Source organism: Globicephala melas, chromosome 1 (assembly GCF_963455315.2).
Source record: "Globicephala melas chromosome 1, mGloMel1.2, whole genome shotgun sequence".
NCBI lineage: Eukaryota > Metazoa > Chordata > Mammalia > Artiodactyla > Delphinidae > Globicephala > Globicephala melas.
Window position 1 is genome coordinate 158,980,485 of NC_083314.1, and position 27,839 is coordinate 159,008,323.

At 48.9% G+C, this 27,839-nt stretch overlaps 3 protein-coding genes across 10 annotated transcripts in view; 1 reads left to right on the forward strand and 2 right to left on the reverse strand.

Annotated features, from left to right (window-relative positions):
* Positions 1–3,899: 3,899 nt before the first annotated feature.
* On the forward strand, positions 3,900–5,531 carry EVA1B (eva-1 homolog B). 2 transcript variants are annotated; one of them, XM_030869300.3, is made up of 3 exons: positions 3,900–4,074; positions 4,483–4,580; positions 4,863–5,531. In XM_030869300.3, exons 2-3 carry the CDS (start codon positions 4,514–4,516, stop codon positions 5,273–5,275), a joined length of 480 nt encoding a protein of 159 aa, XP_030725160.1. In that variant the 5' UTR covers positions 3,900–4,074; positions 4,483–4,513; the 3' UTR covers positions 5,276–5,531. The 2 variants fall into 2 exon arrangements, with proteins under 2 accessions (XP_030725160.1, XP_030725163.1); XM_030869303.3 differs by lacking the exon at positions 3,900–4,074 and having other exon boundaries at positions 4,090–4,580.
* On the reverse strand, positions 4,797–25,020 carry SH3D21 (SH3 domain containing 21). Of its 4 annotated transcripts, none has more exons than XM_030869217.2 (16): positions 24,973–25,020; positions 24,638–24,795; positions 24,372–24,542; positions 24,106–24,225; positions 23,766–23,856; positions 23,534–23,589; positions 23,387–23,432; positions 23,137–23,237; positions 22,932–23,018; positions 22,725–22,767; positions 8,144–8,237; positions 7,997–8,049; positions 7,784–7,878; positions 6,748–7,634; positions 6,593–6,656; positions 4,797–6,508 (listed from the first exon to the last, which is right to left on the reverse strand). In XM_030869217.2, exons 1-16 carry the CDS (start codon positions 24,974–24,976, stop codon positions 6,437–6,439), a joined length of 2,142 nt encoding a protein of 713 aa, XP_030725077.2. In that variant the 5' UTR covers positions 24,977–25,020; the 3' UTR covers positions 4,797–6,436. The 4 variants fall into 4 exon arrangements, with proteins under 4 accessions (XP_030725077.2, XP_030725070.2, XP_030725094.2 ...); XM_030869210.2 differs by having other exon boundaries at positions 24,315–24,542; XM_030869234.2 differs by having other exon boundaries at positions 24,479–24,542; positions 24,638–25,020.
* A 1,237-nt stretch (positions 25,021–26,257) lies between these two features.
* Positions 26,258–27,839, reverse strand: part of THRAP3 (thyroid hormone receptor associated protein 3) — a 76,196-nt gene continuing 74,614 nt past the window's right edge. For all 4 annotated transcript variants that reach the window (XM_030869192.2, XM_030869198.3, XM_060307832.1 and 1 more), the window contains one exon: positions 26,258–27,828. In XM_030869192.2, coding sequence (XP_030725052.1) covers positions 27,607–27,828 — 222 coding nt within the window. In that variant the 3' untranslated portion in view covers positions 26,258–27,606. The remainder of the gene's footprint in view (positions 27,829–27,839) is intronic.

The window sequence follows — 27,839 nt, forward strand, 5'->3', positions numbered from 1 at the left end:
CAGGTTCAATCCCTGGTCAGGGAAGTAAGATACCGCATGCCTCACGGCGCAGCCAAAAATAAAAAAGGAAAGAAAGAAAATATCGTGAAAAGGCAGCTTTGGGTCTGACAGGATGGAGAACCATGGCCTAGAGCTGCCCAGTGGAAGACTGTTAGGGAACATGGCTCTGAAGTTCAAATCCAGGCCCTCCCATTTACATCCATGTGACTGTACACAGGCTTCTTGACCTCTCTGAGCCTCACTTTCCTCCTCTGTGAAACGGGAGTCATGCTACAAACTACACAGGGTTAGTGGGAGGATCTGAAGTGTTGAGACGAGCACGGCGTTTAGCAAAGTGCCAGGTACCTAGAGGATACTCTGTATCCGTAACTGTTATTTACTCGTTTCGCAGACTCACAGTGCCTCTTCCCAGCAGCTGTCCCAGGTGCTGAGGGGGCAGTCAGAGGACTTCGCAGGTCTTGGGAGGCCTTGAGTGAGTCCCCTTCCTCCTCCACCCAAGACCTAGGCAGCCCCTGACCTCCAGGTGGGGTGAGGCCCCAGTGTCAGGAGCAGAGCAGCCAGGGCCAGCCCCAACCTGGGCCACTGGGGAAGGGGGCAGAGTGAGGCTTTGCCTTGAGCCCTGAATGTGCCAGGCCTCCCGAGGGCCCTCCCAGAGACTCTGGATCTCTCAGCCTTCTGACCACCCATTAATACCTGTCTTTCCTGTATGTCATCTTAGGAACACTCTGCACCTCCCAAGGTGACAAATCTTTAGTCACACAGGCAGACAGGAAGACAGAAAGGCAACCAACAAATGGGCAGGTGGGCAGGCAGCAGGTCAGCCACAGGCCGACAGACAAGGAGGAAATCAGCAGGTGGACAGGTGGGACGCAAGCCAGGCAGGCAGGTGACATATACGCAGAGAGATCCCAGCCAGCATGACCAGAAAGCAGGTGGCTGGGCAGACCTACAGACAGGCTGGTGGGCAGGCAGAGGCAGACAGAAAAGCAGATAGGCTGGTGGCCAGGAGGGCATGGGGATGGGGGTTGATGAGGGGGAATGGCCCACATGGACCAAAGGCTTCAGGCCCTCTCCCAGGGCCTCGAGGAGCAGCCCCCAGCTTCTTTGAACCCTCCAGGGCAAGGCTGCCACTTCTCCCACCTGGCCTGGCCTGGCTTGGCCACGTGCATCCCCCTGGAGAAGGCAGCCCTCTGGGTAGCTCTCTCTGAGGGACCAGCAACCATCTCAAGCCCCACCCTGCTCCAACACAGCCATCTGCTTCACCAGGGCTGAGTCACACCTGACCCACTCCAAACACACGAGTCACACGCCAACCCAAACACAGGCACACCCTTGTCCATAGGTAGCGATACCCAGAGATCTGCATAGCACAGATGCGCGGAAACAGCTTAACACAAACACATCCAATATCTTAGAGCCCCTACTCAGAGAGGCATGCACGTGGACCCGCACGGAGACACAGGTATCTGCCATACAAACCGACGCACAGCATCCTCACACTCAGGGTCAGTTATCCACGCGCGGCCGCCGCACACACTATATCCATGTGGACGGGCAGGCATCCAACATGTCAGTGCAACCCATGGAAACCCACAGCCAGTGGTCAGATTCCAGCCTCAGCTTCCCCTTGCAGTCCTGGCCAGGTCTTCCTCTCACCTCCCCGGTCTCTCCCGGCTGACGCCTCCTGCAGGAGACCTGCAGTACAGCATCCAGAACTCTCTTCTCTCCTGTCCCCTGGGTGACCTCAGCCACTCCCCGGTGTTCAATCCACCTTGTGTTGAGGACTCGCAAACACACTCCCAAGGCCAGACTCCTCCGGACTGCGCCTGCGTGTCTGACGGCTCCACCCAGATACTTATGGACCTCTCAAATCTAACCACCTGAAGTGAAACTTGGATCCCTAAATCCTGCGCCCCACCTGACTTTTCCTCAGGTGCTCAGGCCCAATACCAAGCAGCTGTCCTACATTCCTGCTTCCCTCACATCCTCATGCAATCCAGGGAGTCCTGCTGCCACTCCCTTCAGAATCTCAGCCTGGCTCACCTCCTCCACTGGCCATCCTGGTCTAAGCCCTCGGCCACTGCTGGCCTGGATGGCTGCCAGCCTGCTCACTGTTCTCCCCGCTTCCATTCTTCGCCTGCGGCCCCATCCTACCCTGAGCCCCCAGGGGGACTTCTCCGAAGTGCATCACAGAACCATGACGCTGTCCTGATGGAAACTCTCCAGGGGCCCCAAGCACACTTGCGATAACATCCAAGCTCCTCCGCAGGCGCACCGGCCCCTTCACAGTCACCTCATCACCCGTCCCCGTGCCTCGCTGCCCCTGGGAGAGGTGCCCCCAGACGCTCCTACCTCAGGGCCCTCGGCCTCTTTCCTGCCCTGACGCTCTCCTCCGGATCCTGGCACAGCTGCCCGCTCTTCTGGATTCAAGCCTCTGCCCCGTGTCACCTGTGAGAGCTGCCCCAGGTGTTCCTCATCACCCTTCCCCACTCCATCGCCCTCTGAGCACTTAGGAGCACGCAAGACCATCTTCTTCCCGTACTGTCTCTCCGCCTTAGCGTCAGTTCCAAGAGGGCAAACATTTGTGTCTGTTCTGTTTACTGCTGAACCCCATTACCAGGAAGTGCTAAGCAGACCAGTTAGCATTTGTTGACTAGTGGCCGAATGGATTTATACACAGACATACCAACCCCACAAAAATGCTCAAGCAGATACAACACGAAGATAGACACACAAATATACGAATATGGGTAGAAACACCTCCACACATGCTCACAAAACAGACTAAACAGTCACAGAGACATCAAGAGTCCCTTCCCCTCCCCGTGGGAGTCATCCTAGTTGCTTCCCTAACCAGATCTGCCCTCTGCTTGAACCCAGTCTCAGGACTGGGAGTGGGGGGTCTCCAGCCTGGACAGAGAAGGGGGTCACTGGCCCACAGGCCTCAGGCTGTGCCTTCAGCTATGTCTGCAATTTCCTCTCCCCCTTCCTTCCCTCCTCCTCTCTAAGGCTCCTGCCAAGAAGGCCTCCCCCTCACCCCATCCCAGCGCAGGAAGGGGGGCCCAAAAGCGGGGGCCTGGGAGTCTGGGCAGGAAGAAGACCCGGCTACATGCTGATCACACACACACTGCAGGCACAAGCCCTGAGCCTGCGTGGAGATGCGTGCACGTGCACCAGCAGGTTTAGCCCAGAACCAAACACACCTCTGCCCCGGTGCAGAAGAGCACAGGGGCCAGCGGAGGCCCCAGGCTCGGTTCTGCAAGGCTGGCCTGGGCCTGGCTTGAAGCCAGAGTCCAACATTCATTAACCCTGCGTGACCAGAGCTGGGCCAGCTGGCCACACTCACTGCCTGGGCCCTGGGAGGAGGGGATGAGAGCCCCGGCCCTAGATTGTGGCTGAGGGTCTGGGGGAGGGTTGGAATCTGAGCTAGGGAAAGGGGCAGTCTTCCCTGGGTGAGGGGGCCTCCTGGGAGGAAGAGCAAGGTTTAGGGAAGGGGTTAAGAGCCCATGGTCAGAGAACAGTGGATTCAAATCCTGACCGTCTGGGTTAAGTTATTCAATCCCTCTGTGACTCAGTTGACTCATCTGTCAAGTGGGGATAATGGTCCCCACGTTATAGGGTTGTTAGGATTAAATGAAAAAATATTGTAAAGGATCTAACACTGCCTGGCACCTAGGGAGAACTCCATCCTCATTATTATTGTTGTTATTAGCAGCCTAGGGGCGGGTTCCTGCAACCGGCCTCCCCAGCGGTTTCCTGTCGGGGAGAAGACGGCCCCTCAGGCCTCGGCCCCACCCCACCCCTCCTCCCTGCAGCCCTCCTCTCCCCTTCCTCTCCCGGCCCTTTTCCTCCCCGCCTCCCCCGCCCCGCCCCGCCCAGTCCCTCCTCTTTCCTCGGAGGAAACTTTCCGCCGGCTGGTCCATCGGCCCTTGTCCGGCCCGCGCTGCCGCGGCCTGGGATCCGAGCTGGGCGGGCAGGTGACCGGGACCGGACGGGGCGGGAGCGGCCGGGCCCCGGGTGTCTGCGGCCGCCGGACGCGCCGGGGCCGGGCAGCGGGGAAGCGGGGCGCTGACGGTGAGTGAGCCCGGGCCTCCGGGCCCGGGGGTCCCCGCCGGGCGGGCGGGATGGGAGCGGGAGGCGGCTTCCCTTCCCGGAGCCCGCCCAGGGAGTAAGGAAGGCGCCCGCGTCTCTCTCCTCCATCCCGATTCCCGGACGGCGAAAGCGGGCCTCGTTTGGGGAACCCACCAGGGGACGGAGCCTCCTGCGGCTCACTCCCCCGACCCTCAGGTGTTGGGGCGTCTGCGCCCAGAGGAAGGGTCCCCCAGCCAGGGCCCAGGTCGGCAACGAAGTTAGGAAGCCGCTCTCTCCAGGGTGGAGCCTGGCTGGGGCTGCCCTTCCAGGGAGCAGAGCTGCCCCGAGGAGAAAGCGGGGTCAGGGTCGGCTCCAGAGGGGGAGAAGGGTCTGACCTTGCTGACCTCGCAGGCTGACAGGGGAGCTGCTCCCCCAGAGAAGCATGGATGCCCCCCGAAGGGACATGGAGTTGCTCAGCAACAGCCTGGCGGCCTACGCACACATCCGCGGTGAGGGCAGACCCCGGGACCTGGACCCCTCCCTGCCTCCTCAGGCCCCACTCCACCCCTTCCCTCCCCTCCTCCACGCCCCTGCCACTGTAACCACCCTCAACCAGTCACTTACTCCCAAACCGCCCCCCACTCCCCCGACTTCCCGATGGCGGCTACCTAAGGTCCCTCAAATAGAGGGTACTGTCCTTGCCCCCCAAACTTAGAACCTGGAGTCTTTTAGAGATGGGATGACTCCCACGCGCCAGGCCCCCTCCGTGACTTCTGCCCTCTGACCCCCAGCTAACCCCGAGAGCTTCGGCCTCTACTTCGTGCTGGGTGTCTGCTTTGGCCTGCTGCTCACCCTGTGCCTACTAGTCATCAGCATCTCCTGTGCACCCCGCCCGCGGCCCCGAGGGCCCACTCCGCGCCGGGACCCCCACAGCAGCACCCTGGAGGCCGAGGACGACGACGACGACGACGATGAGGATACGGTGACTCGGCCGGGCCCCGAGGTGTCCACGGAGCCCGACGGGCCCCTGAGCGTCAACGTCTTCACTTCGGCGGAGGAGCTGGAGCGGGCGCAGCGGCTAGAGGAGCGGGAACGGATCCTGCGGGAGATCTGGCGCACTGGACAGCCAGACCTGCTGGGCACCGGCACGCTGGGGCCCAGCCCCACGGGCACGGGCACCCTGGGCCGCATGCACTATTACTGACCGGCCCCCAGAGCGTACTGGATATGCACGGGGGCTTCGAGCTGCCCCAGGACCTTTGGACTGCCCCTGCCCACGGTGCTATGGAGGCCCCGCCCCCACGGCTCCCCTGGTGCTGTTGGGCCTGGATTCCCGTCCCCTGGGAGACACCCTTCTCCCGTCCAGCCAGAAGGCCCTGGGGGTAGGGCAGGACGCAGGGTCCCCATCCCCTCTCTGGGGGACGGTTAAGAGGTGACGTGACCAATGAAAGCTGCATTCTCAGTGACTCAGTCTCCCTCTGTTATCCTTCCCCCAACGACTCCCAAGCTCTTGCCATGCAGGGGGCCCCAGGGCTGAGACCCCTTTACCAGGCTGACCACCTCCTTCCACCCACCCGACGCCTCAGCACACATGCTTGCGTTCAGTTCACACATGGCAAAAACACACTCCTGCACCCACACTCCACCGCCTCACCACAGGCGCACACACAAAAATCAACCGCATTCCTTACAACTGCATTCCTTACCGTCAAACGCCCGGGTACACGTTGCCCCTGTCCCTACAAATGCCCTCGTTTTCTGCATCATTGCAATCACACACACGCGCGCGCGCGCACGCACACAAGGCCTCGGAACCCTAACCTTGACGCTCAGGCGCTATTAGGCCCAATGTAACCTGGGGTGCCTGAGCTGGCCTGTGGAGTTCGTGTGTCACTGCGTTCCAGAGCGGACAGTGAAGGCAACTGGGAGGGTTCCGGGCTGGAGAGCCCTCCCCTGGCGCACAGCTGGATTCTGGAATCCGGCCCCCGGGCAGAGGCCCGACCCCTCCTGGGCCCCTCCTGCCGGCCATTTCTCCAGCGCGGGGACTAGCGTCCGAAGGAGACACCCTCCCCCCTCGCCATCCGGTGGATAAAAATAGCCATGCGCAGGCCTTGGGAACGGTAATGGAAGCCACATGTTGGCCAGATGTGCCCAGGAGCGGCTGCCAGGAAAGCGGAGGGACGGGAGCGCAGAACGCCAGCCCCGCCCCGCCGCGCAGACCCCGCCCTGCAGGGACCAGGGAGGCGTGGCGCGCGTACACGGCAGAGTTTACTTTCTTGCGTTTCCCAAAATCGTGTGCAAGGACGTGGGTGGCCGGAGCCCGACTTCGCTCCAGGTCCCGCCGTAGTCCCTCCCGGGCCCACCCTCAGTGCGTCTGCGTCTGCGCGTGGATGGAGCCCAGGTTCCGGGACTCCTGGGTCCTCCGTGTCATCTGAACCTAGTGGAGAGAGGGCGTCTGGGGAGTGCCAGCCACCCACCCCCACCCCACCCCAGCCCCGCAGGGGACCCGCACCCCGCCCACCTCCAGCAACACGCGCTTCTCTCTCTCGCTCTTCAGCTCCTCCCAGATGTCAGTCAGCTTCTTTCTGCGGACGCGAGACCGAGGGGAAGGGGTGGGCCGGGCAGGCCTAGAGCCCGCACCCCTCTCCTCCCCTCCCCGCACCCCTCCCCACTTACTCCAGCTGCACCCCCATCAGCTCCAGCGACCTCCTTAAAGCCTCCACCTCGTCCTTTATCCTCATCATGTCGTCTCTGTCACTTTTGCTATCTGTGAGATTTTGCGGGGCCGAGGGGTGGAGGGTGGGAGTCATTTGGGGCTCTGGAGTCAGCACGATAGGATGTGGATTCTTCTGAGCAGGGGATACCTCTTCGGGGGACACCTCCTCTTTGGGGGTGGCCTCATCCTTCGCTGGTGCCTCCTCCAGGAGAGTGGTAGCCTCTTCCCGGAGGTAGGCCTTCTCAAGGGCAGGCGTAGACCCTGACTTGGACGCGGACTCGGACTGGAGAGGGGAGCTGTCCCTCTTATCCAGGGGACGTTTCACCGTGCAGAGGGGATGCTCCTCTGGCATGTGAACCTCCTCTTGGGATTGAGCCCCACTGGCCCCAAGAGACCTGGCGTTTAGCAGGGCTTCCTCCGGAGAGAAGTGATGGAACTGAGTGTTGTCTCGGGTGGAAGCCTCTTCAGAGAGCACCTGTTTGGTGGTCAAGACCTTTCCTAGGGTGTGGGCCTCGTCCCCAGGAGGGGCCATCTTTGGACCAGGTGGGACTTCTGGGACCGGGACCTCATGCACAGAAAAGACCCTGTCTGGTCTGGGGGCTTTGTCCTCCAGCGTTGAGGTCTCCTCTAGGATAGGGACCTTATCTGAAGTTAGGCATTCCTCTGGAGTGGGGGCCTTATCTGGAGACAAGGTCTTCTCCGGGCTGCGGGCATTGTCCAGAGATGAGGTCTTCTCTGGGCTGCCGGCCTTATCCGGAGATGGGGTCTTCTCTAGGCCGGGGGTCTTGTCCAGAGTTGGGGTTTTATTCACACGAGGGGCCTTTGTAAGGCTGCTCTGCTCTTCGCCCTGTGGGGATGGGGGTGAGGTCGCAGCCGAGGGCTGGGTACCTGGACAGTTTGAGTCTGGTTCCCCTCGGCCTGGGATCCTTCACACCACACCCCTGAGAACCAGACTCTGCCCAAGATCCCCACTCTCCCATGTCTTAGGCCTCTCACCTGACCGGCTGCAGAGTGTTGCTGTGAAGCCTGGGTTTGGGCTCGCTTTCTGCCACTCTGGCCTGGACACCCACTGAGGAAACTGCTGCTAGAGCCTGTGAGAGCAGACCCTCAGGGGCCCGGGCCTACTTGGACCCCAAGCCTCTCCCCATCTCTGTCCCTCAGCACAACACCCCAGGCCTCACCCCACTGCAGGGAGGCATTGACACTTACTGCAGTTTCGGGAAGGGCGCTTCTGACTGTCTCCGCTGGGTGTCCAAGATGGGCTGAAACATTTCTCCATCAGAACCGGGGATGGGGGCAGGGAGCAGCATTTCTTCCGTACCCTCCTCTTTCCCCCTCCGCCACCCTGCTCCTTACTTGGCTTTGCTTGGCCCAGTCGGGGCTGTCACCAGCTTCTTGACCGTAGGGAGGGCTGTTCTGGGCATCATCTTTTTGGGTTCCTTAATAGGAGCTGGGAGGGGAGAGGGGAGTGGGGCATTTGTTCACTCATCCATTCATCTAAGAGTCACTGTGCTGTGCACAGGGGACTAGTGACAGGAGATGAATTATATTGGACCCTGCCTCCTGGGAGCTCTGGGGACATTGACCATGGGAGCACCCCAAAGAGTTGTCAGGGAAGGCTTCGTGGGGAGATGGGTCCAAATCCTGCCAGTTTTTAATCCGTGCTTTTCAAAGACCTGTACTCGGCTTAGTGCCCATGGCTGGTTCAGACGCTTCTCCTTCCTGGACCAAGGCAACGTCCTTCCCCCTTCCAGCCCACACTCCCTTCTCCGTCTTCTCTATCACATCTACTCCCTGAGAGATCTCACCCAGTCTTACGGGTTTTATTATCATCAATAAGCCAACAGCTCCTAAATTTTCATCTCTAGCCCCTTCCTCTTCTCTGAACTCCAGACTCATACCCGACAGCCCTCTCAATATTTCCACTTAACTTAGCATCACACACTTACCATAGCCAGAACTAAACTCTTGCTTCCCAGCCTCCTTGCCCTCAGAATCTGCCCCTCTGCCACTGCTCCCCATCTCGCCCACTCACTCAGACGACAAACTGAGGAGTCCTCCCTGACGCCTTTATTTCCGTATGCTGCACATGCAAACCATCAGCGAGTCCTGTCTGCTCTAAACACATCCTGAATCCAGCCACTCATCCCCACCTCCACCACTAAGCACTCTAGATTGAGTCACACCGTCTTCACTAGGACTGTCGCAGCAGCCTCCAACCTGGGCTTGGGCTGCACCCACCCTGCTTACGGTGTGCTCTCCCCACAGCAGCCAGAATGAGCTCATGTTCTACTGGGGAAGCAGACATAAACAAAAGGAGTAAACTGTGTAGTGTGTTAGGGATTTATTAGTAGTACAGAGGACGAATAAGCAGGGGAATGTATGATTTTAAATGAGATGGTCCTGAGAAGGCGACATCAGAGTGAGCATCTGAAGGCAGTCACACAAGTGACATTCATATCCACGGACACAGGAACAGCTACTCTGGCACATGCACACATGCTGAAATTGACTTGCATACACACTATCACACACAGATACAAACAAAATCCCCTGACTGTGGGTCGCAGTGGGCGAGAGCATGGATCCTATAGCCAGACAGCAGACTTGGAATTCCTGCTCTATTACTCACCGGTTGTGTGAGAACTTGGTTGGTAATTTAACCTTTCTGTGCCCTCATGTCCTCACCCACAAAACATGGATAACAAGAATACACATAGGGCTGTTGTGAGGTTTGAGTGACTTAATCCACGTGAGGTGCTTAGCGTCTGCCATATAGTCAAAGCTCAGCAAATGTTAACTTTGACTCCTGCTTCTTGTAGTGTGGCTGGTCAGGTGCTCTGTGGGGGCCTCCCGCTAGAGAGAAATTATATCCTGCTTAGAATACAATTTTAAGGCACTGTTGGACATAAAAGAGGTAGGAGAAGCCCACAAAAAAGGGAGGAACTGGGGCCAGAAAGGAAGTGAGAGGGCAGCACGACTTTGCGGCTACAGAGCCTGGGGCCAGTGATGAGGAGCAGGTGCCCCGTGTTCTGCTCCTTTGGCTCATCACAGGCCCAGAGCTCGGTAGCCAGACAGCAGCGAGAGCCTTGCACCCTCTGGCTACTAGCAGAAGTAAAAGCGAGTCCTCGCCGGAAGAAGTTTTCCCCTACAGAGGTGTACAGAACTCCCCCACACTGAGATCATACACAAAGATCCTAAAACACACGAGAGGGCAGGCCACTGAGAGCAGGAGTCAGCAGACGCAACACACAGCAGATACTGGAAGTGTCAGGAAAAGAACACAGCATAGCTACATAGAGTATATTTGAAGAAATAAAGGATGAGCATGCAACAAAAGACCATTAGGAATAAACAGGAAGATTTTACAGGGAAAAAAAAAAGAATTCTGTACTACTAGAGATGATAAATAGCATATATGAAATAAAATGCAATGTGTAGGTTAAACAGCGGATTAAACCTAGATAAAAATCTAGAGAGGGAATTAGTAAACTAGAAGTAGAATGAGACAAGGAGTGAAAATTTGAAAGCAATGTTCAAAGGAAGAGGTAATAGAAGCAGGGTTTGACTATGGCCGAGTGAGGTAGGTGGTGGTTAAATACTCTGTCCACACAGCAACTATAAAGCTGGATAAAAATGGCAAAACAACCATTTCAGTGCTTGGATACTGACCAAAGACATAAAATAATTGGAGAAGCACTTGTGCTTGACAGCGTTCTTGCCTGCTCCCATCCCTCCCCCACCCCCTACTGCCTTGGTCCATGTGGATGTTCTGCAGGGTGGGATAGGTGGAGGATGAACAGCTTTACTGCCATGCTTGAAGAGAACTCAATCAATATGGGGTGCAGGGCTTCCCTGGTGGCGCAGTGGTTGAGAGTCTGCCTGCCAGTGTAGGGGACACGGGTTCAGGCCCTGGTCTGGGAGGATCCCACATGCCACGGAGCAACTGGGCCCGTGAGCCACAGCTGCTGAGGCTGCGCGTCTGGAGCTTGTGTTCTGCCACACGAGAGGCCGCGACAATGAGAGGCCCACGCACCGCGATGAAGAGTGGCCCCCACTCGCCAAAACTAGAGAAAGCCCTCACACAGAAATGAAGACCCAGCACAGCCTAAATAAATAAATAAATTTATAAAAAAGAAAGGCTTCCTCATCAGTCCTTTACACGTGTGTATGAATAAGCATCAAATCAACAGTTTAATCTCTCAGGACCATTTGCATTAAAAAAAATATATATAGGGTGCAACCTTGGATTTGGCATTGGTTTCATTGATATGATACCAAAAGCACAAGCAACCAAAGAAAAAATAGGTCAGTGGGACTTCATCAAAATTTTAAACTTTTGCGCACAAAGGACAGCATCAAGAAGGTGAAAAGACAACCCAAAGAACGGGGGAAAATATTAGCAAATCATACATATGATAAGGGCCTTTTATCTAGAAAATATAAAGAACTCCAACAACTCAACAGTAAAAAGTCAACCCAATTAAAAAATGGGCAAAGGACTCAGATAGATTTTTTCAACATCATTAGCTATCAAAGAAATGCAAAGCAAAACCACAATGAGATAGCATTTCATACCCACTAGGATGGTTACAATCAAAAGACAGATAATAACAAGTACTGGTGTGAATGTGGAGAAACTGGAGCCCTCATACACTGTTGGTGGGAATATAAAATGGTGCAACCACTTTGGAAAACAGTCTGCCAGTTCTTCCCAAAGTTAAACCAGAGTTATCATATCACCTAGCAATTCCTTTCATAGGTATATACCCAAGAGAAATGGAAACACGTCCACATAAAATCTTGTACACTAATAAAGTTCATAGCCAAAAAGTAGAAACAATCCAAATATCCATCAACAAATGAATGGAAAAAGTGATACAATAGAATATTACTGGGCAATAAAAAGGAATGAAGTACAACACATACTACAAAATGGTTAAACCCTGAAAACATTATTTGACGTGAAAGAAGCCCATTAAGAAGACCATATATTGTATGATATCATGTATATGAAATGTAGGCAGATCTATCAAGACAAAGTAGATTAGTGGTTGTCTTGGGATGAGGAGGGGAGAATGGGGAGACTGGTGGGGTAATGGCTAAAGAGTACAGTGGGTGACGAAAACATTCTAAAATTGATTGTGGTGGTGTTGCACAACTATGACTCTACTAAACACCACCGAATTGTACATTTAAATGAGTGAATTGTATGGTATGTCAATATATCTCAATAAAGCTGTTAACCCCCATTCCCCAAAAAAGATGGCAAGCCAGATTTGGCCCACAGACCATAATTTGCTAACTCTTAACCTAAACACCCCAATAAAAGGCAGAGATTGTCAAACTGAATTTAAAAAGCAAGATCCAGCTATATACTGTGAACAACAGATTCAAAGACACAAATAGGTTGACAGTAAAAGACTGGAGAAAGATATATCACATAAATAGTAACTATAATAATAACCATATATTAATATCAGACAAAACAAACTTCAAGATGAGAAAAATTACTGAAGACAAAGAGGGAGAGGTTATAATGATAAACAAGTAAGTACATCAGGAAGGGATAACAATGACAAATATACATGTGCCTAACAACAAAGCCTCAAAATATATAAAGCAAACACTGACAGGATTGAAAGGAGAAATAATTCAAAAATAATAGTTGGAGATTTTGTTCAGGAGAAAGGTTAAGACTTTGAATTTAGACTTGTTAAGTTAAATATACATGGCAAATTTCAAGAGCAACCACTAAAATAATAACAATAAAGTGTACTAATTCTAAATTAATGAAAAAAGTGAAATAAGAAAAAAAGGAGAAAATAAACATTTAAAAATATTGTAAAATAATTATGATTAATATAGTCTAAACTCATCAATTTATCACCAAAGAAAAAGACTGACAAACTAGAGTAAAAAAACAAAGGTGAGAGGGCAGACAGCAGAAGCAAGAAGAACTACAATCCTGCAGCCTGTGGAACAAAAACCACATTCACAGAAAGATAGACAAGATGAAAAGGCAGAGGGCTATGTACCAAATGAAGGAACAAGATAAAACCCCAGAAAAACAACTAAATGAAGTGGAGATACGCAACCTTCCAGAAAAAGAATTCAGAATAATGATAGTGAAGATGATCCAGGACCTCGGAAAAAGAATGGAGGCAAAGATCGAGAAGATGCAAGAAACATTTACCAAAGACCTAGAAGAATTAAAGAACAAACAAACAGAGATGAACAATACAATAACTGAAATGAAAACCACACTAGAAGGAATCAATAGCAGAATAACTGAGGCAGAAGAACGGATAAGTGACCTGGAAGAAAGAATGGTGGAATTCACTGCTGTGGAACAGAATAAAGAAAAAAGAATGAAAAGAAATGAAGACAGCCTAAGAGACCTCTGGGACAACATTAAATGCAACAACATTCACATTATAGGGGTCCCAGAAGGAGAAGAGACAGAGAAAGGACCCAAGAAAATATTTGAAGAGATTACAGTTGAAAACTTCCCTAACGTGGGAAAGGAAAGAGCCACCCAAGTCCAGGAAGCGCAGCGAGTCCCATACAGGAGAAACCCAAGGAGAAACACGCCAAGACACATAGTAATCAAATTGGCAAAAATTAAAGACAAAGAAAAATTACTGAAAGCAGCAAGGGAAAAACGACAAATAACATACAAGGGAACTCCCATAAGGTTAACAGCTGATTTCTCAGCAGAAACTCTACAAGCCAGAAGGGAGTGGCATGATATACTTAAAGTGATGAAAGGGAAGAACCTACAACCAAGATTACTCTACCCGGCAAGGATCTCATTCAGATTCGATGGAGAAATCAAAAGCTTTACAGACAAGCAAAAGCTAAGAGAATTCAGCACACCAAACCAGCTCTACAACAAATGCTAAAGGAACTTCTCTAAGTGGGAAACACAAGAGAAGAAAAAGACCTACAAAAACAAACCCAAAATAATTAAGAAAATGGTCATAGGAACATACAAATCGATAATTACCTTAAACGTGAATGGATTAAATGCTCCAACCAAAAGACAAAGGCTCACTGAATGGATACAAAAACAAGACCCATATATATGCTGTCTACAAGAGACCCACTTCAGACCTAGGGACACATACAGAATGAAAGTGAGGGGATGTAAAAAGATATTCCATGCAAATGGAAAACAAAAGAAAGCTGGAGTAGCAATACTCATATCAGATAAAATAGACTTTAAAATAAAGAATGTGGGCTTCCCTGGTGGCGCAGTGGTTGAGAATCTGCCTGCCAATGCAGGGGACACGGGTTCGAGCCCTGGTCTGGGAAGATCCCACATGCCGCGGAGCGACTGGGCCCGTGAGCCACAACTACTGAGCCTGCGCGTCTGGAGCCTGTGCTCCGCAACAAGAGAGGCCGCGACAGTGAGAGGCCCGCGCACCGCGATGAAGAGTGGCCCCTGCTCACTGCAACTAAAGAAAGCCCTCGCACAGAAACGAAGACCCAACACAGCCAAAAATAAATAAATAATTTATAAAAAATAAAATAAAATAAAATAAAGAATGTTACAAGAGACAACGAAGGACACTACATAATGATCAAGGGATCAATCCAAGAAGAAGATATAACAATTATAAATATATATGCACCCAACACAGGAGCACCTCAATACATAAGGCAACTGCTAACAGCTATAAAAGAGGAAATCGACAGTACACAATAATAGTGGGGGGCTTTAATACCTCACTTACACCAATGGACAGATCATCCAAAATGAAAATAAATAAGGAAACAGAAGCTTTAAATGACACAATAGACCAGATAGATTTAAGTGATATTTATAGGACATTCCATCCAAAAACAGCAGATTACACTTTCTTCTCAAGTGCACATGGAACATTCTCCAGGATAGATCACATCTTGGGTCACAAAGCAAGCCTCAGTAAATTTAAGAAAATTGAAATCATGTCAAGCATCTTTTCTGACCACAACGCTATGAGATTAGAAATGGATTACAGGAAAAAAAACATAGGGCTTCCCTGGTGGCTCAGTGGTTGAGAATCCACCTGCCAATGCAGGGGACACGGGTTCGAGCCCTGCTCAGGGAAGATCCCACATGCCACAGAGCAACTAAGCCCAAGCACCACAACTACTCAGCCCGCACACCACAACTAGTGAAGACTGTGCACCTAGAGCCTGTGCTCCACAACAAGAGAGGCCACCACAATGGGAAACCCGCTCGCCGCAACTAGAGAAAGCCTGTGTGCAGCAATAAAGACCCGACGCAGCCATAAATAAAATAAATAAATTTTTAAAAAAGACACAAACACATGGAGGCTAAACAATACATTACTAAATAACCAAGAGATCACTGAAGAAATCAAAGAGGAAATAAAAAAATACCTAGAGATAAATGACAATGAAAACATGACGATCCAAAACTTACGGGATGCAGCAAAAGCAGTTCTAAGAGGGAAGTTTATAGCTATACAAGCCTACCTCAAGAAACAAGAAAAATCTCAAATAAACAATCTAACCTTACACCTAAGTAACTAGAGGAAGAAGAACAAACAAAATCCAAAGTTAGCAGAAGGAAAGAAATCATAAAGATCAAGCAGAAATAAATGAAATAGAAACAAAGAAAACAATAGCAAAGATCAATAAAACTAAAAGCTGGTTCTCTGAGAAGGTAAACAAAATTGATAAACCATTAGCCAGGCTCATCAAGAAAAAGAGGGAGACGACTCAAATCAATAAAATTAGAAATGAAAAAGGAGAAGTTACAACAGACACCGCAGAAATACAAAGCATCCTAAGAGACTACTACAAGCAACTCTATGCCAATAAAATGGACAACCTGGAAGAAATGGACAAATTCTTAGAAATGTATAACCTTCCAAGACTGAACCAGGAAGAAATAGAAAATATGAACAGCCCAATCACAAGTAATGAAATTGAAACTGTGAATAAAAATCTTCCAACAAACAAAAGTCCAGGACTAGATGGCTTCACAGGCGAATTCTATCTAACATTTAGAGAAGAGCTAACACCCATCCTTCTCAAACTCTTCCAAAAAATTGCAGAGGAAGGAACACTCCCAAACTCATTCTACGAGGCCACCACCACCCTGATACCAAAACCAGACAAAGATACTACAAAAAAAGAAAATTACAGGGCTTCCCTGGTGGCGCAGTGGGTGAGAGTCCGCCTGCTGATGCAGGCGACACAGGTTCGTGCCCCGGTCCGGGAAGATCCCACATGCCGCGGAGCAGCTGGGCCCGTGAGCCATGGCCGCTAAGCCTGCGTGTCCGGAGCCTGTGCTCCGCAATGGGAGAGGCCACAGCAGTGAGAGCCCCGCGTACCACAAAAAAAAAAAAAGGAAAAGAAAATTACAGACCAATATCACTGATGAATATAGATTCAAAAATCCTCAACAAAATACTAGCAAACAGAATCCAACAACACATTAAAAGAATCATACACCATGATCAAGTGGGATTTATCCCAGGGATGCAAGAATTCTTCAATGTACACAAATCAATGTGATACACCATATTAACAAATTGAAGAATAAAAACCATATGATCATATCAATAGATGCAGAAAAAGCTTTTGACAAAATTCAACACCCATTTATGATAAAAACTCTCCAGAAAGTGGGCATAGAGGGAACCTACCTCAACATAATAAAGGCCATATATGACAAACCCACAGCAAACATTTCTCAATGGTGAAAAACTGAAAGCATTTCCTCTAAGACCAGGAAGAAGACAAGGATGTCCATTCTCACCACTATTATTCAACATAGTTTTGGAAGTCCTAGCCACGGCAATCAGAGAAGAAAAAGAAATAAAAGGAATACAAATTGGAAAAGAAGAAGTAAAACTGTCACTGTTTGCAGATGACATGATACTATACATAGAGAATCCTAAAAATGCCACCAGAAAACTACTAGAGCTAATCAATGAATTTGGTAAAGTTGCAGGATACAAAATTAATGCACAGAAATCTCTTGCATTCCTATACACTAATGATGAAAAATCTGAACGAGAAATTAAGGAAACACTCCCATTTACCACTGCAACAAAAAGAATAAAATACCTAGGAATAAACCTACCTAGGGAGACAAAAGATGTGTATGCAAAAAACTATAAGACACTGATGAAAGAAATTAAAGATGATACCAACAGATGGAGAAATATACCATGTTCTTGGATTGGAAGAATCAATATTGTGAAAATGCCTGTACTACCCAAAGCAATCTACAGATTCAATGCAATCCCTATCAAATTACCAATGGCATTTTTTATGGAACTAGAACAAAAAGTCTTAAAATTTGTATGGAGACACAAAAGACCCCGAATAGCCAAAGCAGTCTTGAGGGGAAAAAATGGAGCTGGAGGAATCAGACTCCCTGACTTCAGACTGTACTACAGAGCTACAGTAATCAAGACAATATGGCACTGGCACAAAAACAGAGATATAGATCAATGGAACAGGATAGAAAGTCCAGAGATAAACCCACGCACCTATGGTCAAGTAATCTATGACAAAGGAGGCAAGGATATACACTGGAGAAAAGACAGTTTCTTCAATAAGTGGTGCTGGGAAAACTGGACAGCTACATGTAAAAGAAGGAAATTAGAACACTCCCTAACGCAATACACAAAAATAAACTCAAAACGGATTAGAGACCTAAATGTAAGACCGGACACTATAAAACTCTTAGAGGAAAACATAGGAACAACATTCTTTGACAGAAATCGCAGCAAGATCTTTTTTGATCCACTTCCTAGAGTAATGGAAATAAAAAGAAAAATAAACAAATGGGGCCTAATGAAACTTCAAAGCTTTTGCACAGCAAAGGAAATGAAAAACAAGACGAAAAGACAACCCTCAGAATGGGAGAAAATATTTGCAAATGGATCAACGGACAAAGGATTATCTCCAAAATATATAAACAGCTCATGCAGCTCAATATTAAAGAAAAAAACAACCCAATCCAAAAATGGGCAGAAGACCTAAATAGACATTTCTCCAGAGAAGACATACAGATGGCCGAGAAGCACATGAAAAGCTGCTCAACATCACTAATTATTAGAGAAATGCAAATCAAAACTACAATGAGGTAACCCCTCACACCAGTTACAAGGGGAATCATCAGAAAATCCACAAACAACAAATGCTAGAGAGGGTGTGGAGTAAAGGGAACCCTCTTGCACTGTTGGTGGGAATGTAAATTGATACAGTCACTATGGAGAACAGTATGGAGGTTCCTTAAAAAAACTAAAAATAGAATTACCATATGATCCAGCAATCCCACTACTGGGCATATACCCAGAGAAAACCATAATTCAAAAAGACACATGCACCCCAATGTTCACTGCAGCACTATTTACAATAGCCAGGTCATGGAAGCAACCTAAATGCCCATCAACAGATGAATGGATAAAGATGTGGCACATATATACAATGGATTATTACTCAGCCATAAAAAGGAACGAAATTGGGTCATTTGTAGAGACGCGGATGCATCTAGAGACTGTCATACAGAGTGAAGTAAGTCAGAAAGAGAAATACAAATGTATATTAACGCATATTTGTGGAATCTAGAAAAATGGTACAGATGAACCGGTTTGCAAGGCAGAGAAAGAGACACAGATGTAGAAAACAAACGTATGGACACCAAGGGGGGAAAGGAGGGGGTGGGATGAATTGGGAGAATGGGATTAACATATATACACTAATATGTATAAAATAGAGAACTAATGAGAACCTGCTGTATAGCACAGGGAACTCTAGTTCACTTTGCTGTACAGTAGAAACTAACACAACATTGTAAAACAACTATACCCCAATTAAAAATATATATATATATTAAAAACACTATGCACTTTAAAAAAAAAAAGAGAAAGAGAGAGGGAAAGAGAGAGAGAGGGAGAGAGGGAGGGAAGGGAGGGAGGGAGGGAGGGAGGGAGGGAGGAAGGAAGAAAGAAAGAATTTTAGCCAGAAGCCAGACTTGCTTATAACTATAAAGAAATTGAAGTAGTTTAAAATCTTCCCATAATGGAAGAAAAGAGGACCAGATGAATGTAAAGTAAGTTTTACCAGCTTTCAAGGAAAGATGATTCCCATCTTATGTAAGATCTAAAAGATATTTTAAAAACAAAAAAACATATTCCTTAACTCATTCATGGGGCCAGTATAATACTGATAATCAGATGAGGACAGTAAAAACAAATGCAAAAATCTGAAGGAAAAGAAAAAAAACTGGGAAGGTATCCCAACAGTATATGAAAAAATAATAAACCATGACCAATTTGAATTTATCCCAGGAATACAAGGGTGGCTTAATATTAGAAAATTCTACAAATATCTTTATTACATTGACAGATTAAAGAAGAAAACCTATATAATAATTTCAAAAGATTCATATAAACAATTTGAGAAAATTCGACACCCATTCTTTTTTTTTGTGGTACGCGGCCCTCTCACTGTTGTGGCCTCTCCCATTGCAGAACACAGGCTCTGGACGCGCAGGCTCAGCGGCCATGGCTCATGGCCCAGCCACTCCGCAGCATGTGGGATCTTCCCGGACTGGGGCATGAACCTGTGTCCCCTGCATTGACAGGCGGACTCTCAACCACTGCGCCACCAGGGAAGCCCTTGACACCCATTCTTGATAAAATTTCTAAGCAAAAGAAACAGAAAGACCTTCCTTAACCAGACAAAAATATACCTACAAAAGATCTAAGCAAACATCATTGTTAAAGGGAAAAAGTTTGAAGCATTCCATTTAAAATCAGGAGCATGGTAATGATGTTCAGCATCACTATTTCTATTCAATATTGTATTGCGATCCTAGCCACTAAACAAGAAAATGAAATTAAGAGATATAAGATGTGGAAAGGAGAGAGCCAAACTGTCATTACTCACAGATTAAATGACTATCTTCATAGAAAACCTATTAAGGATTTACAGATAAATTACTGAAATTATCAGCACCATGGGTGGCTATAAAATCAATAAACAAAAATCAGTGCATTTCTATAGTCCTATAAAAATAATAAAAAGGATATCTAATTTTTAAAATGACACAATAAAACTACATGCAGAAATAATAAATGGTGCTAGAACAAGTGACTGTCCATATGGAAAAAAGTATAATTAGATCACTCATTAAAATCAATGCTGCATGGATAAAAGCATTTAAAAATGAAAAGCAACACTTTAAAAGTTTTAAAGAAAATATAAATGGACTGTTTTCCTGAATTTGGGGCAGGAAGAATTGCTTAAACAAGAAAAAACCTGCTAACTATTAAAAATAAGACTGATATGTTTGCATTAAAATTAACTCCTAGATAAATATTGTATGTTATCACGTATATGTGCTTATCACTTATATGTAGGATCTAAAAAACAAAACAAACAAATGAATATAACAAAATAGAAACAGACTTATAGACATAGAGAACAAACTAGTGGTTACCTGTGGGGAGAGGGAAGCGGGTAGGGCAAGATAGGGGTAGGGGATTAAAAGGTACAAACTACTCTGTGTAAAATAATTAATGGGAATTCCCTGGCAGTCCAGTGGTTAGGACTTGGTGCTTTCACTGCCGTGGTCCTGAGTTCAATCCCTGGTCAGGGATCCCACGTAAAAATAAATTTAAAGAAATAAACAAACAAACAAAGAAATAAGCTACATGGTGGGAATATAAGTTGGTACAACCACTATGGAGGACAGTATGGAGGTTCCTTAAAAAACTAAAAATAGAACTACCATATATTCCACCAATCCCACTCCTGGGCATATATCTGGAGAAAACCATAATTCAAAAAGATACCTGCACCCCAATGTTCACTGCAGCACTATTTACAATAGCCAGGACATGGAGACAACCTAAATGTCCATCGACAGAGGAACAGATAGAGAAGATGTGGTACATATATACAATGGAATATTACTCAGCCATAAAAAAGAATGAAATAATGCCATTTGCAGCAACATGGGTGGACCTAGAGATTATCACACTAAACGAAGTAAGTCAAACAGAGAAAGACAAATATCATATGGTATCACTCATATGTGGAATCTAATTTTTTAAAATGATATATAAATAAATAAATAAGCTACAAGGATTTATTGTACAGCACAGGGAATATAGCCAATATTCTGCAATAACTTTAAATGAAGTATAAGCTGTAAAAATTTTGAATCACTATGTTGTACACCTGAAACTAATATAATATTGTAAATCAACTATACTTCAAAAAATTTTTTTTAATTTAGAACTCCTATTCATCAAAAACCTCATTAAAAAAAAGAAGAAAAGCCACAAACTGAAAGTATCTATAACATGTATAACACGTAATTCAGAATATATAAAGAACTTCTACAATTATTACTAACCAGGGAAATACAAATGAAGTCCACAATGAGATGCTATTTTGTGCTAGATTCACGAAAATAATGAAATCTGGTAATACCAAGTGTTGAAGAGGATTTGGATCAGTTTGATCTCTTATATACCAATGGTGTAGCGGTAAAAGTGTAAAATCCCTTTGGAAACCAATGTGACTTGACCTCATAAAAGCTGAACATTTACATATCCTACACTCTAGCAGTGCCACTCCTAGGACTATATCCTAGAGAAACATTATACCTGCACACCGGAAGACAGGCACATGATAGTGTCTATGGCAGCACTATTTGTAATAGTAAATGCTAGAGCCCTGCTGCTTCTGGTTCCAGCCTTGCAACCTCATCACAGCCCTCCTAACCCCTCTTGTCTTTACTACTCAGCTCCTGCAACAGGAGTCCTGCTGCCAGAGGCTGGGCAAGTCCCTGAAAACACACACCATATCCAGAGAGCAGCTCCCAGGGGACTGAAGGCTTGAGGCAGACCTGGGGCCAGCAGTGGCTACTGGTTTATATTGGAAAGATAAAGGAGATTTTCTGTTTCCTGTTTTATAAATGTACATTTTTCACTTGGTATCTTATCAAATGTTTGTGTTTAAAACATATTAAACATCTAGTATTGCCGTCTTCTACTTGGCTTTAGCAAACAACAATAAATGAATTAAAAAATAAAATAAAAATAAAAACTAGAAACAACGAAAATGTCCAACATCAGGAATAGACCAGATACATAATTTGCGTTCAGTCTCACAAGGAATAGTATACAGCAGAGAAAAAGAAACGAACTGCATCTACACACAACATGGATGAATCTTAGAAACATAATGTTGATTGGAAACAGCAAGTCCCAGAAGACCATAAACATATGATGCCATTTTTATAGACCTCAAAAACAAACAAAAATAAATTAGGCACATACCAAATTGAGTACCTTTAAAAACTCAAGGGAATTATTCAAAATTCAGGGTAGTGGTTAGGGTTACCTTTGATGTGGGGGAAGTAGCAGAAGGGAAAGAGAGGAGCACACAAACCACTAGCAATTTCTAGTTCTTGGGTTTGGGTGACAGACCATGGGCACTCATTATTAAGTTCGAAAACACATATATTATGTATAGTTTTTGATTACGTGAAATATTACATTAAAACATAAATTAAAGACACATCCCACGAATACAGTGATGCATAAACAGAACTATTCACTGACACACTTAATAGATACATGAACACACAGTCTCAAAGACCCAGATACACTGATCCATACATTTCCTTACAAAATGAAACAAACCTGAACACATTCATTCATGAGAATGACAGCCACATTCTCTGGAGAGAAGAACAGGAACATACTAACACACACAAAGTGACACATTCCTAACACTGACCACATACATTCCTACCAGTCCCATGGGGAGGTACCTCCTAAGAGGGTGTACTGGACCACTGGGAAACTATGGGTGTTTATGAGCAACTGGACTGGTGGATCGTCTCCCAGAGATCACCCCCCCAATCCCAGGCTTCCCGGGCACCCACCTGATTCCCGGGATACCACTTTCCGTGGGACCAGCTTCTTGATCTATGCAGAAAAGAAGTGTCAGAATCTGAAGAGGAGCCCTCACATTTCTAGGTCCACCCTCATTTGTGGGTGGCCCTCCAGCTGTGTCCCGTGAGAGCCACAACCCCCAACTTTGATCAGCGTAGCCTGCCCCTTGCCACCTGAGTGCCTGGCTTCATACTCACCGGGGGTGGTGGGAGCACAAAGTTATCTGGGAAAAGTCCTCTTCTGCCTTGAGACTCTCCTTCCCACCAGCCCTTATCCTCTGTGGTCTGGGAGAGCAAGATGCCGTGGGGAGGTGAGCCAGATCCCCACGCTCCTTCCTTCCCCAAGCCCACCCTTCTCAACACCCCCATCCCTGTGCCCTCCCCTGCCCTGTGCCTTTCACACCTTCCTCAGTACTTTCACCTCGTCCCCCCTCCGCAGCGCCAACTCATCTGGGGCCTCGGGATGGTAGTCAAACAGGACCCTGTAGGTCTCAGGGTGGGAGACTGAAGGGAGGTCAGTTCACTGAAGCCAAACCCCCTCCCCAAACCATTCATCGGCTCCCTCCTCCATCAGTCTAGCTGGGTTCCCCCTCCCCCCAAGTCAGAGTAGCTTGGGGAGGAGGATTTGAAGGACCCTTTGGCTGGATGCTCACCTGTCCGCAGGTAGTCTGGAGGGCTGTCATAGGTCAGGCTGCTCAGCTAGTGGGGGAAGGACGAGGAACAAGCTGAGCCCCCCAACACCCCCGCCCCTCCCAGCCAAGATGAACTCACCACCTCTTTGCCCACTCCACCCAATTTACCTTGGGAGCCCGCTGGGGACCAAGGCTGATTGAAGGCATGTCTGGGTTACCAAGGCCTGGTGGGGGATAGTGAGGTTAGGGGCGGGTGCTAATTCAGTTTAGGTCATGAGAGAGGTCAAAGGGGTGATGGGGCAAGATGTGTGGATCACACATTCAGGCCACTGGGGAGGGTCACTGAAGATTGTAGAGTCTGGTCACAGGGGTTCACGGGGTCACAGGGTCCAGGTCTCACTTGGGGGCCCACTGTCCAGCAACTCCACAAAGTTGGATGGGAGGGCTCCCAGCTGCCCGTTCTTCTTCCCCAGCCACCAGCCGTCCTCAATCTGGGGAGGGGGGAGGACGAAGGGGCATCTGGTTCTGCCCCAAGGGGCTCCCTAGGCATCTTAAACCCTGGTTCACCCCCCTCTCCCGATTCTGCCCGATGACCCCTCTCCTCCCTTGCTCCCCCACTTTCCCATTTCTGTGCCCCTCATCAGTCCCATCATCCACACCCTCACTGCACCCATGTCCCCTCATCCGGAGACATACTCCATCATCTCCCCCCAAACCCTCTCATCATCTCATCCCCTCACCTCCTTTATCACTTCCACAATCTCCCCAGCTTGCAGCTTCAGCTCGTCAGCCTGCTCCGGGCTGTAGCTGAAGTTCACTTTGCACCATCTTTGGCGGCCCGGAGATTCGACCTGGGTGACCTGGGGTCGGACGAGAGGGAGGTCGCTGGAGCCTCGAGCCCCAGTCCTCTGAGGGGGGGAAGGGGCGGGCCGCGAGCGCCCCCTTTTACCTCCAGGCCCCGCCCCAGGGCGGAGCATTGTACTCGAGAACCAATCACGGGACGCACAGAGGCCACGCAGTCCCGCCCAGAGCCGCGCCCGTCTCGGCGAGCTGGAAAGACCTGGTGTGAGGCTGGGGGTGCTGCGCGCACTCGCCCACCGCCCTGGCTCTCACCTCGGCGGCGCGCACAGCGCGGTTTCGGCGCCTCCCCCGAGCCGCGGAGAGTCTCAGGGATCTCCTACGAATGAGCGCACGGGCAGAGGGGCTCTCAGCTCCCGGGGTCGCGCGCTGAGAGCCACCCCACCCCCCGCCCGACCTCCGGCCCGGCCTCACCTGCACCAGGCACTCGGGGAAGAGGCCACAACGGCCCCCCAGCTCTCCACGCAGCCAGCCCCGTGCGGGCCCATTGCACACCTGCCGGACCACGTCCCCGTGCGCCAGGCTCAGCTCGTCCTTTTTCTGCGCGCTGTATCCGGCCAGAACCAGCACCTCTGCGGGCGGAGGATGGCGCTGGCACGCGGCTCAGAAGACCCCATTCAGGGCCTACTGGCCATGGCGCGAGTCCCAGGCCCCGTGTGGACAACGGGAGAGCGGGGTGGTGGTGTAGGCTTTTATCGCTATTTCCACGCAGTTTCATAGAAGAGCTAACCCAAACCCTCTGCACATACCCATGGCTTCCGGGGCGCCTTCCGGAGCCGAGCAAGAAGGATGGTGCAGTCGCGTTCGCAGCCAATACTAGGTCCAGGTAGGGTGGGACAAGCAGCGAGATTGTGAAGCCAAGGAGGCGGAGACGCGAGCCGATAGGTCGGGCTCCAGGTGCAAGGAGTGCGTATGGGAGAGGGGGCGGCCCAGTTCGGCAGGTTCGGTCCCCAGACCAGGAGTGAGGACTCTGGGATCTCTGGCCAGTGCTGGGGTCACAGCTCCCCGACGTGATCTTGTCTGCCTAGCCACCTAAGTTTCAGTCTAGCCACCTTCCCTCCTTCTCCCAGCCTTGGCCCTGAGGCTCCCACCCACCATTACTGGCCTACCCTCTCCGGGCTGACAAGCTTTTAGCTGCAGGGGAGGTGGGAAGAGGCACATACCAGCAGGCAGCAAACGCTCTCGGGCGGGTCCTGGGTGGACGGGGTGGTTGCTGTGTGCGCACAAACCTATTGCTGCTTTCCCTGGGAGGCATATTCCTCCCTGGACCCCCTTCAAGGGAAGAGGAAGCGCACAGAAACCCTTTCTTCAGGCCAAGGGGGCCTCATTTGGTTTCAGAAAACATGCCCGGATTTTCCCAGGGAGAAGACAGGAAGAAGGGAACTTCAGGAGCTTGCAAGGCTCCTGCTCTCCTGCAACCAAGGCCAACGCTGGCAAAGGCTGAAGGTTACTGCCAGTCCCACGTGGGCTAGGTTAACTTTCAGGTCATCTTCCTGCTTAGTGGCGAACGTAGAAAGCCGAACCTGAGCCCTGCAACCACTTCATCTGTTGCTACCCCGGGTTAATGGAGACCCTTCACTGCAGCATGGAGCCCACTTTTGTGCTGCATTGAACAGCAGCTGGAGTGACTTAAGTAGCTTTATGAAAAGATATTTTTCAAAAAATCTGTGAGCCTCAAGAAAAAAAGAAAGCCAAGCCTGTTATCCACACCCCTTGACCCCTGCCCCACCACTTTGGAAGCCAAAGTCCTTGCTTACGACACCAGAGTGAAAAAATCTCGTTCTCCTAGGGTGTCCAAGGTACAGGATATGAAGCAAAATCACTGGAAAGGGAAAGAGGAGCTATTACCCAACGCAGGATTGGCTGAGGTCCTCCTAGAACAACCAAATGTGGGGCTGGAGAGGATGGAGCTGAGCAACAGTCTGGGCCCAGCCCCCCCAGACACCTGGTTTTTCAGGTTCCCTGAAGCTGCTATGGGAGACACCCCCCCAACACACACACTCAGGGTGACAATGACCAGAGCCCATTTACATCTGCCACTTCATTTATTTTTTTATTTGCAGGAGGAGTTGAAACAAATTTTAAGGGTATTTTCATTTTTCTTTTCCCTAAACATGAATCATTCAAGTAAAACCAACTTAACTATAGAAATGTAGCAAAGTAAGGGGAAAGTAGCATAACAACCCAAGAGGCAAAGGTTGGAGGGGGGGAAGAGGTGGGTGCAGTCCGCATATAACATATGCATAAATGCCATATGATTCACCTGCTCAGGACCGCCTCCCCAGAAGGCAAGCACAAGGACCCATTTTAAGAGGATGTTTTCCCCCCAAACATCTGAGAATGTTTCAACTTAAAGCTTAAGGTTAAAAAAAGAAAAAGAAAAAAACAAAACAAAAAACCCCCACAAACCACCCAGCCATAACCACCTTCCTTAATCGATCATAGGAGTTTCTTTTCATTTTATAAAAAGATTAATAAAAAATATTGAAAAAATTATTTTCTCATCTTATATTTGTAAAGATAATAGAAGTCAGAAGTTTCTTAGAAAACAGACCAGAAACTGCCACATCCAGTTTCCACCCCTGTTGCTGAGAGGATCAGCACGACTAGAAAGTTTGGGATACTGGAGCTGCTGGTGGAGAAGGGGAAGCCCAGCCCAGAAGAAATCAGAAAATATTGGGGGGGAGGGGAGGTGCGCACATGGGGTGTGGTTAGGAACACCACCATGTGATACATGGCTGCGCAGAAAAGGGGAACACAAGGTGGTCAGAAAGGCCTTGAACTCCTCCTCGACATACAAAACCAACTTTTACAAAGATCCAAGCAGTTTGGTCCCAAACTGAGGTGAACACTTCAATGTTTATTCACATGCTTTGTTTTCTCTTTTAAGAATCAAAGTTGCCCAAATTAAATCTTTCCGCTAATGTTACTATATATGCCTAAAAAAAGGGGGGGGGGCTTTTAAAATCAGGATAAGGGAGAAGAGATTGAAAATCATCAAATTAGTCCTCTTAGCTCCAAATGAAATGAAATGAAGAATAAAACTGTTGGTTTCTAATAGGGAACAAACCAAAATCCAAGTATCGCTCTGCCCTCCCTACCCCAGCCCCACCCCACACAGCAACAAATGAGAACCACACAGCTAAAGCCCAACATGGTGTGTTCTGCTCAAGAGCTGGGCCTGACCCCAGGCCCCACAGCCGGCTGCCTCTGGCGGGACACAGCGCCAGGGATGCTTTCGGCTGTAGTAGGAGTTCTGCATGGCTGGTGGGGGGTAGGGGTGGGATTTTCAGAATCTTCTCGAGGCTCCTCTGTTTAGCTCCTCACCAGCCATCTTCCCAGCGCCTCTCTCCCTTGGGCAGGGGCTCCCATCAAGGTGGCCTCTACTCAGCTGTAGGCTGTAAATTGTCCTTCTCTTCTCGGTTCTCTGTCCCACTCTCGTCGTCTTCGATCTCCCCTTCCTCCCCACTGAACTTGTCGTGGGCCCATTTGGGGCTGGTGCTGGATTTCCGGAACATGAACCGGCCCCGACCCCGAGGAAAGGCTCCTCGGCCCCGGCCCCGGCTCACCCACTTCTCACTGCCTTCACCTTCACGGTCATCATGCTGAAAGGAAA

Excerpts from the sequence above, each read along its gene's own strand:
- EVA1B (XM_030869300.3), top strand. The coding sequence starts at position 4,514 with ATGGATGCCCCCCGAAGGGACATGGAGTTGCTCAGCAACAGCCTGGCG. Across the intron at positions 4,581-4,862 it reads GGCCTACGCACACATCCGCG|CTAACCCCGAGAGCTTCGGC; the intron begins GTGAGGGCAGAC and ends TCTGACCCCCAG.
- SH3D21 (XM_030869210.2), bottom strand. Across the intron at positions 23,433-23,533 it reads GTCCCCAGCGGGCTCCCAAG|CTGAGCAGCCTGACCTATGA; the intron begins GTAAATTGGGTG and ends TTCCCCCACTAG. Across the intron at positions 23,238-23,386 it reads TCCAGACTACCTGCGGACAG|TCTCCCACCCTGAGACCTAC; the intron begins GTGAGCATCCAG and ends ACCTCCCTTCAG.